The 11,046-nt window shown below is 65.6% G+C and overlaps 1 protein-coding gene across 1 annotated transcript; it reads right to left on the bottom strand.

Moving 5' to 3' along the window:
* Window positions 1-1,440: 1,440 nt before the first annotated feature.
* On the bottom strand, window positions 1,441-10,545 carry WAS (WASP actin nucleation promoting factor). The gene is made up of 12 exons (XM_037888355.2): window positions 10,225-10,545; window positions 9,315-9,455; window positions 8,944-9,030; window positions 7,227-7,323; window positions 7,066-7,107; window positions 6,869-6,922; window positions 4,976-5,153; window positions 4,764-4,806; window positions 3,143-3,296; window positions 2,453-2,874; window positions 1,730-1,835; window positions 1,441-1,625 (listed from the first exon to the last, which is right to left on the bottom strand). Exons 1-12 carry the CDS (start codon window positions 10,336-10,338, stop codon window positions 1,570-1,572), a joined length of 1,494 nt encoding a protein of 497 aa, XP_037744283.1. The 5' UTR covers window positions 10,339-10,545; the 3' UTR covers window positions 1,441-1,569.
* Between the last annotated feature and the right edge of the window lie 501 nt (window positions 10,546-11,046).

Raw genomic sequence — 11,046 nt, forward strand, 5'->3', positions numbered from 1 at the left:
TCAGAGTCACCACCTGGCATGAACAGCGAGGCCAGGAGGGTTGGCATCACCCAGGCGCCAACGTCAAGGCCGGAAGGGTTGGCGTCACCCAGGTGCCAACGTCAAGGCCGGGAGGGTTGACGTCACCCAGGCGCCAACGTCAAGGCCGGGAGGGTTGGCGTCACCTAGGTACCAATGACAGGGCCAGGGGAAGGGGTAACAATCGCTTGGACTGGCTCAGGCTGCGGCGGGTAACGTTCATTGAAGAGGCAAGAGAACGTTCTCCAGCTCCGGCTTGCTCGTCCTGTTCCCAGCTGCGGCGAGACCCTTAAGAGTAAAGCAACGGGGACATAAAACCCCATTAACCAAATCAAAATTGATAGGCTTGGAAAGATTCGCTTTTGATTGGTAAATTCCGGGCAACGTCCAGTTCCCCGCAGACGCAAACCCAGAACAAGCGTTTCCATTAATTACTGTCTAAACTGAGAGCAAGGCCACGTAAAACAAATTGCTGCTTGAGACCATGTTTGAGTTTGAACTGAGGCTATTGACTTTGTCTATCTTGAAGAGACTTTGTGTTTTAAAGCGTTCGCTTTTTGAACGCAACCTCTGCAGTCATGAAGTAGTTATTGTCTGAAACCCCCCCCCCATGGCACCCGCATTTTTTCCCGCCTTCGAAATAAACAGTGATACGAGCCATTGAAATGATTGAAAAATGAAAGTCGAATTCTGCTCCGTCGAAACGATCAAAAAAACAAATAAAAATCAATTTCTGCCAAGCCTTGAAATGAATAAGCCATAACTCACGAGCAAGTTCTAAGTTGCAGGTGACGACCACACCATTATAACAAGACATAGTCTAATGGCTGCTCCGGTCTACGCTCAAAATTGAGATCAACCTAGCTACGGCATGCAGGGGTGTGCAAAATTCACCCCCGCGACCCCCCAGAGCACCATCGTCAAGCTGACGTAACCCACAGGTGTAGACCCAACTAAGAATTCTTCCGCCGACCTAGCTACGGGTGAGATGGATCAACTGCAGACCCCTTCCTTTGCCGTTGAAAGCATCGACACTAAATCTTCTGTAGTTGTACCACCATAGCACATGGGGCGTAGACACAGCCTCAGATCAAGCTCTCCGCCTTCTAATCCTGTCACTCAGACGTTGACCCAGACCAGTGGGTTTTAATCCACCCCAAAATCTGTGTTGATGACCCACGCCGGGCTCTTGAGCCCCACATATCGGCAGCTTGGTTCCAACTTGGCTTGTTTTTTCAATCGGGCTGAGATCAAAACATGGAGCCAAGTTGGAAGGAGATCGGTTGGGTTGTTTCTGATGCCAAAGAGGTCAGTGGAGACCAGGGTATTGCCAAGCCCTGGGTTTCGAGGGGGTGATGGGAGCAGATAGGGGAAGCTGGGGGCTTGGGGAGGGGAATTCTGGGTAAAAGATGGGGCAGCACGTCAAGCAGAGAGTTGTCTTTATTGCAAAGGGGCCAGGCGGGCTGGGGGATCACCCAGGGGAGTGGGGCGCAGCACCCAGTGCCGGTGGGGGTGCAGAAGGGGGGGAGCTTTTCTTGCTGGGGACGGGGCTCAGTCGTCCCATTCGTCATCGTCCTCCTCGTCCCCGCCGTTGTCCTCGCCTTCGTCTGTGGGAGGAAGAGGAGGGTGAGTGGCGGAGGGGGCAGGGGATAGGGGAGGAGGGGCATGGCACCCACTCCCACCGCTGCCGAGGCGGGATGGGGCGACTCACCCGAGGAGTGGATCACTTTGCTCCGCTTCTGCATGACGTGCATGAGCGCCCCCACCAGGCCCTCGGAGCTCTGTGCGGGCGGCGGGGAGTCCAGCATCTCGGGGGTCTGCAATGCAGGAGAGGGGGGGGTCAGGGCCCGCAGCTCCATCCCCTGCACCCACCCACCCTCCTGGCACCACCAGGACCCCCAGCACAGGCCCCCTGCACCCACCCACGCTCCTGGCGCTGCCAGGGAGCCCAAGACCAACCCCCTGTACCCACTCACCGCCCTGGCACCACCAAAGCCCCCTTACCCCACCCTCACCCCCAAAGCCAGCTCTAACTCCCCCCTCCCCATCCCTGCTGCCCTCGGTCACCCCCTCCATACCCCACACCTGCCCCCAACTCCCCTAACCCCCCCATCTCCCCCTTCCCCACCCCCCAGCCACTCTGCTCCCCTCCCTTCCCCCCACTTCCTCCATCCCTTCCCCCCACTCAGCCCCCATCTCCCCTCTTCCCTGCCCCCAACTCCCCCTTCCTCACCCCCAGCCACCTCTGTCCCCCTCCCTGCCCTCACCTCCTCCATGCCCGCCCCCCATTCAGCCCCCATCTCTCCTCATTCCTCACCCCACAGCCACCTCGTCTCCTCCTTGCCTCCCACTCAGCCCCCAGCTCCCCTCCTCCCTGCCCCCTACCTCCCTCATCCTCACCCCCTCCCTGCCCCGCATCTGCCCCACAGCTCACCTTGTTGAGCTGGATGCCTTGCCGGATCTGGTCCAGCAGGGCCCCACGCCCCTTTTGGGGGGGAGCAGGCTGGCTCCCTGGGGAGCTGACTCCCCCTGAAGGAAGTGGGGGAGGGGGACAAGGCCCTGAAGAAATTGGAGGCGGAGGGGGCGGCGGGGGAGGTGGGGGTGGGGGGGCTGCCCCAGCAGCAGGCGGAGGGGGGGGCGGACCAGACCGGGAGGCAGGGGGAAGGGGCCCACGAGGAGGAGGCAGATGCCCCCTGGGGGGATGGGAGGGAACCGGCCCCCTATTTGGCATAGATGAGGGAGGTGGGGGGCCGCCTGGGATGGGGGGCAACGGGCCAGACCTGCCCCTCGCTGAGGCAGGGGGTGGGGGAGGGAGGGGCCCGGACCGGGTCATGGGGGGCGGAGGAGGTGCTGGACCTGTGGGGAGAAATGAACTGCAATTAAAGCCCAGCCTGTAATGAGGCTCTTCCCCCGCATCTCCCGCCCCGTTCCCTGAGGATCCCAAATCGCTGCACAGGGAGGCTTGCACGGGACTGACATGCAGCTGCCTCTGGGTCAGCGCAGCTGGGGAACAGCTTCACATAATGCCGCACAGGGACAGCTCGCCCAGCACTGAGATGCAGCCACCTCTGGGGCAGAGCAGCTGAGGAACAGCTGCACATAACGCTGCACAGGGAGAGCTCACCCTGGCGTCTCAGCTCCTCCTTCACAGCCTCCAGCCCGCCCTGGCCTTCAATGAAATCGTAGATGAGTTTGGAGGTCTCTGCGTCGGTCAGCTGCGCCTCGCTGATCCCGGCCTGGGAGAAAAGCGTCTTCAGGTCGGGGTCCAGGTTATTCACCTAGGAGAGAGACAGATGGAGGAAGACGGCTCAATCCCCAGGCGAATGCCCCCCAAATTCATGCTCCCCCCACACACAGCTGCAGGTGCCCAGATGGACAGAGCAGCAAGGCTCCAACCCCTGAAATCCAGGGACGGGGGATTTATGGATCATGCCTTCAATTAACTCCCCCAGCAGCCCTCGGGGACCCACTAACACTGACCCCCTAAAATCCTGACCCACTGGGCAGAGCAAGCGGCTGGGGGGCGTTCTGGAGGGATCCAATTGGGAGGTTACGTCAGCTGCCCCACCCCAGAGCTGGCTGCATCTCAGCACCAGGCAAGCCTTCCCCATGTGGCGTTATATGGGGCTGTTCCCAGGCACCCCACTCCAGAGATGACTGCATCTCAGTGCCAGGAGAGCCTTTCACTGTGGCGTTTTATGAGGCTGTTCCCAGCTGCCCCACCCCAGAGGCGGCTGCATCTCAGTGCCATGCGAGCCATCCTCTTGGGGGTCTCATGCCCAGATTATTGGGCCGCTGCCTTTGAGAGCCGAAAAAAACCTGTGCCGTCCAGAGCCCGTGAAACTGGCTGCATGGGCCAGATTTCCCAACACAGCTGCAGCAAAAAAGGGATGGTCCGGGGAAAACCTGGCCCGACGGCAACCAATTTTGCAGGCCAGATCACCTAGCCCCTGGCTGTGTATGCCACAGGGCCCGTGTTAATTCCTAGTTGAGCTTTAAGGAAAAACACACTATCTGGAGTCCGAAAAAACTTCGTGGCGCTGGGACCGCCCCCTGCCCCTTGCGCCATCCAGATGCCCGGTAGCTCTGGCAGCTCCTCTGGCTGGCTGTGACTTGCCCCTTTCCTGTGGGCACGTGCCAACCGCACCGCCAGTAACAGCCGCACTGCCAACTCCCCGAGCAGCTGTGTGTGTGGGTGGGGGGAAACATGCATTGGAAGAACAAGATGAGTTTGGAAAACGCTGGGGATGGGGGGGCCACAGGGAGGCAGTATCTTGGGCAGTCCTGGCTCAAGGAAACCCCAAATTTGCTCCCATAACACTCCATGGGGCACTGAGTTGCAGCTACTTCTGGGGCATGGCAGCTGGGGAACAGCTGCACATAACACTACAGGGAGATAGCTCGCCCGGCACTGAGATTCAGCCACCTCTAGAGCAGGGCAGCTGGGGAACAGCTACACATAACGCTGCATAGGGATGGCTCGCCTGATGCTAAGATGCAGCCACCTCTGGGGCGGGGCAGCTGGGGAACAGCTATGCACACCGCATCAGGCCTGGTAGCCACAAGCGCGAGTGATAACCGCCCTCCCCCCCATACACAGACATTGCTAACGCCAAAGCTTTACCCCACGACCTGTCCTTGGCCCCCTTCCCAGCCCCCCCCCCCCCCCCCCCCCACGAGCCCTTCTGATCTCTGGGACTCCAGGGTCAGATCCCCACCATACCCCTGTCTCTGAAGCTACATACATCAAAACCAGTGTTGGGGTCCCAGCCGACATGAGTGACGTGCCTGGAGGGAGAACAAAGATTAGCCAGCTTGAGAGGGGCCAGGTCCCGCGCCCCATTCCCGGCCCCTCTGAGCCAGCCAGTCCCCCCGCCCTTGGGCCAGGTGGGAGACGGTGTCCCCTAGAGGGGCCAGGCCCCAGCCCCATTCCTGCCCCACTGATGCCAGCTCTCACTTGAATCCGCTTGGGGCGCCGATGTCGGCCTTGGAGATCTTTTTCTTGCCCTTCTTCTTCTCGGCGGCTGTGGGCACCGGCAGCCCCCGGTACCGGGACGAGGTGATGTCCGGGTTCTGGATGTCCATCGTCATCAGGTTCAAGGAGGAGGAGGGAGAATTCGGCTGTTTGCTGGGACCTGTGGGAGAGAGAGACGGGGCTGTGGGGGGCAGGGTGGGGGGCTTGGCAGGGGGCGCTCTCCCCTGGCAGTCAGGGCTGGGCACTGAGGGGCACCGTGCTGCAGGGGGCAGGGTGGGGGGCTGGGCAGGGGGTGCTCTCCCCTGGCAGTCAGGGCCGGGCACTGTGGGGCACCGTGCTGCGGGGGGCGGGGTGGGGGGCTGGGCAGGGGGCGCTGTCCCCTGGCAGTCAGGGCTGGGCACTGAGGGGCACCGTGCTGAAGGGGGCAGGGTGGGGGCTGGGCAGGGGGCGCTGTCCCCTGGCAGTCAGGGCCGGGCACTGCGGGGCACTGTGCTGCGAGGGGCAGGGTGGGGGGCTGGGCAGGGGGCGCTGTCCCCTGGCAGACGGGGCCGGGTGCTGGGGTGCACTGTGCTGCGTGGGGCAGGGTGGGGGCTGGGCAGGGGGCGCTGTCCCCTGGCAGTCAGGGCCGGGCACTGCGGGGCTCCGTGCTGCGGGGGGCAGGGTGGGGGGCTGGGCAGGGGGCGCTGTCTCCTGGCAGACGGGGCCGGGTGCTGGGGTGCACTGTGCTGCGGGGGGCGGGGTGGGGGCTGGGCAGGGGGCGCTGTCCCCTGGCAAACGGGGCCTGGCACTGTGGGGCACCGTGCTGCGGGGGGCGGGGTGGGGGGCTGGGCAGGGGGCGCTCTCCCCTGGCAGACGGGGCCGGGTGCTGGGGTGCACTGTGCTGCGGGGGGCGGGGTGGGGGGCTGGGCAGGGGGCGCTCTCCCCTGGCAGACGGGGCCGGGTGCTGGGGTGCACTGTGCTGCGGGGGGCAGGGTGGGGGGCTGGGCAGGGGGCGCTCTCCCCTGGCAGACGGGGCCGGGTGCTGGGGTACACTGTGCTGCGGGGGGCGGGGTGGGGGGCTGGGCAGGGGGCGCTCTCCCCTGGCAGACGGGGCCGGGCACTGCGGGGCTCCGTGCTGCGGGGGGCAGGGTGGGGGGCTGGGCAGGGGGCGCTGTCCCCTGGCAGTCTGGGCCGGGCACTGCGGGGCTCCGTGCTGCGGGGGGCAGGGTGGGGGGCTGGGCAGTGGGCGCTGTCTCCTGGCAGACGGGGCCGGGCGCTGGGGGGCTCCGTGCTGCGGGGGGCGGGGTGGGGGGCTGGGCAGGGGGCGCTGTCCCCTGGCAGACGGGGCCGGGCACTGGGGGGCTCCGTGCTGCGGGGGGCAGGGTGGGGGGCTGGGCAGGGGGCGCTGTCTCCTGGCAGACGGGGCCGGGTGCTGGGGTGCACTGTGCTGCGGGGGGCAGGGTGGGGGCTGGGCAGGGGGCGCTGTCCCCTGGCAGTCAGGGCCGGGCACTGCGGGGCTCCGTGCTGCGGGGGGCAGGGTGGGGGGCTGGGCAGGGGGCGCTGTCTCCTGGCAGTCAGGGCCGGGCACTGGGGGGCTCCGTGCTGCGGGGGGCGGGGTGGGGGGCTGGGCAGGGGGCGCTGTCTCCTGGCAGACGGGGCCGGGCGCTGGGGGGCTCCGTGCTGCGGGGGGCGGGGTGGGGGGCTGGGCAGGGGGCGCTGTCCCCTGGCAGACGGGGCCGGGCACTGCGGGGCACCGTGCTGCGGGGGGCGGGGTGGGGGGCTGGGCAGGGGGCACTCTCCCCTGGCAGTCAGGGCCGGGCACTGGGGGGCTCCGTGCTGCTAGAGGGCGGGGGGATGAATTAGCCCTTTCAAGACCCCCACCTCCAAGCCGCTTACCATTCATGTCTCCCCCGGGCATCGGGGATCGGGGCAGCGTCATCGCCCGTCGCTCTAAAGGAGGCAAAAAGCCCCGGTCAGACCCATGTCACCAGCTCCCCCCCCGCCCCCAGCTGGTGGGAGAGCTGGGGGGGGTCAACCCCTAACCTGCCCCTCCCCCCCAATTGCAAAGGACAGTGGGATAGAAGGGGACTCACCTTCATTGACCGGGGGAGGTGGCGGGGGGAGCTGCCGTTTCTCTGAGGAAAGAGGAGAACAAGCGCTAGGATCCTGGCCCGGGCTGGCTCAGGGGGGGCGGGGAACGGGGCATGGGGTCTGTCCCCTCTAGGGGGCGCCGGCTCCCCACCCCTCCACATACCCATCCTCTGCTGTTGCTTCTGGACCTTCTCCTGCACCAGCGTGTAGAAGTTGCGGGCCTCAGCCTCGTCCGCAAAGTTCAGCCCGGCCTGGCATTCCTGAGAGCAAAAGGCACCTCACTGGTCCTGGGGGGGCGATACGCCCCCCCCAGAGCCGGGAGAGAACCCAGGCGTCCGGGTTCTCAGTCCCCCTGCTCTAACCACCAGACCCCGCTCCCCTCCCAGAGTCGGGAGAGAACCCAGGCATCCGGGTTCCCAGTGCCCCTGCTCTAACCACCAGACCCCGCTCCCCTCCCAGAGCCGGGAGAGAACCCAGGCGTCCGGGTTCCCAGTGCCCCTGCTCTAACCACCAGACCCCGCTCCCCTCCCAGAGCCGGGAGAGAACCCAGGCGTCCGGGTTCCCAGTGCCCCTGCTCTAACCACCAGACCCCGCTCCCCTCCCAGAGCCGGGAGAGAACCCAGGCGTCCGGGTTCCCAGTGCCCCTGCTCTAACCACCAGACCCCGCTCCCCTCCCAGAGCCGGGAGAGAACCCAGGCGTCCGGGTTCCCAGTGCCCCTGCTCTAACCACCAGACCCCGCTCCCCTCCCAGAGCCGGGAGAGAACCCAGGCGTCCGGGTTCCCAGTGCCCCTGCTCTAACCACCAGACCCCGCTCCCCTCCCAGAGCCGGGAGAGAACCCAGGCGTCCGGGTTCCCAGTGCCCCTGCTCTAACCACCAGACCCCGCTCCCCTCCCAGAGCCGGGAGAGAACCCAGGCGTCCGGGTTCCCAGTGCCCCTGCTCTAACCACCAGACCCCGCTCCCCTCCCAGAGCCGGGAGAGAACCCAGGCGTCCGGGTTCCCAGTGCCCCTGCTCTAACCACCAGACCCCGCTCTCCTCCCAGAGCCGGGAGAGAACCCAGACGTCCGGGTTCCCAGTGCCCCTGCTCTAACCACCAGACCCCGCTCTCCTCCCAGAGCCGGGAGAGAACCCAGGCGTCCGGGTTCCCAGTGCCCCTGCTCTAACCACCAGACTCCGCTCCCCTCCCAGAGCCGGGAGAGAACCCAGGCGTCCGGGTTCCCAGTGCCCCTGCTCTAACCACCAGACCCCGCTCCCCTCCCAGAGCCGGGAGAGAACCCAGGCGTCCGGGTTCCCAGTGCCCCTGCTCTAACCACCAGATCCCGCTCCCCTCCCAGAGTCGGGAGAGAACCCAGGCGTCCGGGTTTCCAGTCCCCCTGCTCTAACCACCAGACCCCGCTCCCCTCCCAGAGCCGGGAGAGAACCCAGGCGTCCGGGTTCTCAGTGCCCCTGCTCTAACCACCAGACCCCGCTCCCCTCCCAGAGCCGGGAGAGAACCCAGGCGTCCGGGTTCCCAGTGCCCCTGCTCTAACCACCAGACCCCGCTCCCCTCCCAGAGCCGGGAGAGAACCCAGGCGTCCGGGTTTCCAGTCCCCCTGCTCTAACCACCAGACCCCGCTCCCCTCCCAGAGCCGGGAGAGAACCCAGGCGTCCGGGTTCCCAGTGCCCCTGCTCTAACCACCAGACCCCGCTCCCCTCCCAGAGCCGGGAAAGAACCCAGGCGTCCGGGTTCCCAGCCTTACTTCTTATTGGTAGCCCTCAATTTTCTCCTTCCTTTCATCCCCCTGTCTCTGAACTGTTGTCTCTGGGGGCAGGGCTATGTCTGGAAGCCCTGCCCCACTGATCGACCACCACCCCGGCCCTCTCTGGGGCAGATACTCACGTCCCCGGGGAAGGTGTGGAAATAGGGGGTGACGGCGGAATAGACCAGCTGGCTGGAGAGCTCCATCTCCCATGTCAGCCTCCTCTCCTGCAAGAGAAAGGGAAACCCCAGTAAACGCCCCATCAGCAGGGGGCGCTGGGAGCCAGGATGCCTGGGTTCTCTCCTCAGCTCTGGGAGAGGTGTGGGGTCTAGTGGGTTAGAGCAGGGGGGGCCTTGGAGCCAGGACTCCTGGGTTCTCTCCCTGGCTCTGGGAGCGAGGGTGCGGTCTGGTGGTTAGAGCAGGGTGGAGAGGGCTGGGAGCCAGGACTCCTGGGTTCTCTGGACAGTGCTGGGAAGGGATGGGGAGCCGCGAGGGTAGGGCAAGGACTCACCTTGATATTGAAGAGGCGGATGAAGTAGGAGCGCCGGGGGTTGTCCTTGACCAGGCACAGGACCCCGCAGCCCTGCTTACCCCAGACCTGGCTGTTGGGGGGCAGGGCACAGTACAGCTGGGCCACCGACGTGACCAGGGTCTGGCAGAGAGACAACCGAGTTACAGAGCGATCACGGCTGAGATGCAGCCAGCTCTGGGGCGGCTGGGGAACAGCATCACAGAACGCCGCGCGGGGAGGGCTCGGCCGGCCCTGAGTGTAGCCCCCCTGGGCTGGCAGTTCCTGTCTTGGTTTCTGGTGTTGGCTGAGGCTCCGGGCTCCCCAGCATCACTGCGCCGGGCCCCTCGCAGCCCCCCTCAGCGCCACTCACCCCACGTCCTCCTGAGCGGGGTGGGGGGGATACAGCAAGGAAAGGGCTGGTGCCCCTGACTCCCGACCTGCAGCCCCCTGCTAGCCCAGCCCTGGGGCACCCCCAGATCTGCTGATGCCCCTCACTCCTGACCTGCAGCCCCCTGTTAGCCCAGTCCTAGGCTGCCCCCCCAACTCTGCTGGTGCCCCCCACTCCTGACCTGCAGCCCCAGTGCTTCCCCACTCCCAGCTCTGACGGTGCCCCTGCTTCCCGACCAGCAGCCCCTGCTAGCCCAGCCCTGGGGCACCCCCAAATCTGCTGGTGCCCCTCACTCCCGACCCACAGCCCCCTACCCCAGCCCTGCCGGTGCCCCTCACTCCTGACCTGCAGCGCCCTGCTACCCCAGCCCTGGGCTGCCCCCCTGCTCTGCCAGTGCCCCTCACTCCTGACCTGCAGCCCCCTGCTACCCCAGCCCTGGGCTCCCCCCCAGCTCTGCCGGTGCCCCTCACCCCCGACCTGCAGCCCCCTGCTGTCCGCATCCTCTGGGCCTCATGTCCTCACCGTGCATTTCCGGCCCAGGAGCTCAAACACCTGCTGGTTTTCATGATCCAGGAGGAGATCGGAGGGGACGTTCTCCTGCTGCACTCGCGCCCCTGGCCTGGACCCCCGGCTCATGCTGGCTCCTGGCTCCAGCCCCCGGAGGGTTCTCAGGGTCTCTCCCCTCCCTGATCTCGACCTAGGGAACTTCCGCGTTGCGGGGACTTTTTTCAACAGGAAGCGCAGAAGAAACCACCGACCAACGCTGAGCGCCCAGGGCCTGGGGAAGTTGGGCTCTCCAAAGGGCCCCAGCCAGGGCTGGGAGTTAGGGGCACCGGCAGAGCTGGGGCGGGGAGGGAAAACCCGGTGACGGTTGGGACTGGCCTGCCTCTCTGAGCAATGGGCTCAGGCTCTCGGCAGACTCAGTCAAAGTTGCATCCGCCTGGGGCATGGTTTGTGGTTCCTATGCAGCCGTTTGGGGGCGTGTGGGGGGCATTTTCTCAGTATGACGCACCTTTGAGGTTGTGGGGATCCCCCCCCCAAGTCAGAGGAGGGGAGCCTAGCTGTGCTGTTGGGGAGGGGCTGTTTGGGGGACTGGCTCCAGCTGCCTCTCTCTGGTGGGTAACGTACAGCTAGGGCCCTGCCCCCAACCCCCCTGCCCTGCCCTTTGCTCCCCCCTCCCCCTCCCCTTTGTATCTGCCCTGCAACCCCCCCCTCCTTAACACCTCTCCTCCACGCTCACACAACTCCCAACCTCCCTTCCCCGCCTCCTCCATCCCTCATAACCCCCAGCCTCCCCCTCCCCTCGTAGACCCCCAAGTTGCCCCCTCCCAGCATGTCACACTC

The sequence above is a fragment of the Chelonia mydas genome, chromosome 23 (genome assembly GCF_015237465.2).
Source record: "Chelonia mydas isolate rCheMyd1 chromosome 23, rCheMyd1.pri.v2, whole genome shotgun sequence".
NCBI lineage: Eukaryota > Metazoa > Chordata > Testudines > Cheloniidae > Chelonia > Chelonia mydas.

Excerpts from the sequence above, each read along its gene's own strand:
- WAS (XM_037888355.2), bottom strand. The coding sequence starts at position 10,338 with ATGAGCCGGGGGTCCAGGCCAGGGGCGCGAGTGCAGCAGGAGAACGTC. Across the intron at positions 3,297-4,763 it reads ACCCCAACACTGGTTTTGAT|GTGAATAACCTGGACCCCGA; the intron begins GTATGTAGCTTC and ends TCTCTCTCCTAG. Across the intron at positions 2,875-3,142 it reads GGAGGAGCTGAGACGCCAGG|GTCCAGCACCTCCTCCGCCC; the intron begins GTGAGCTCTCCC and ends TTCTCCCCACAG.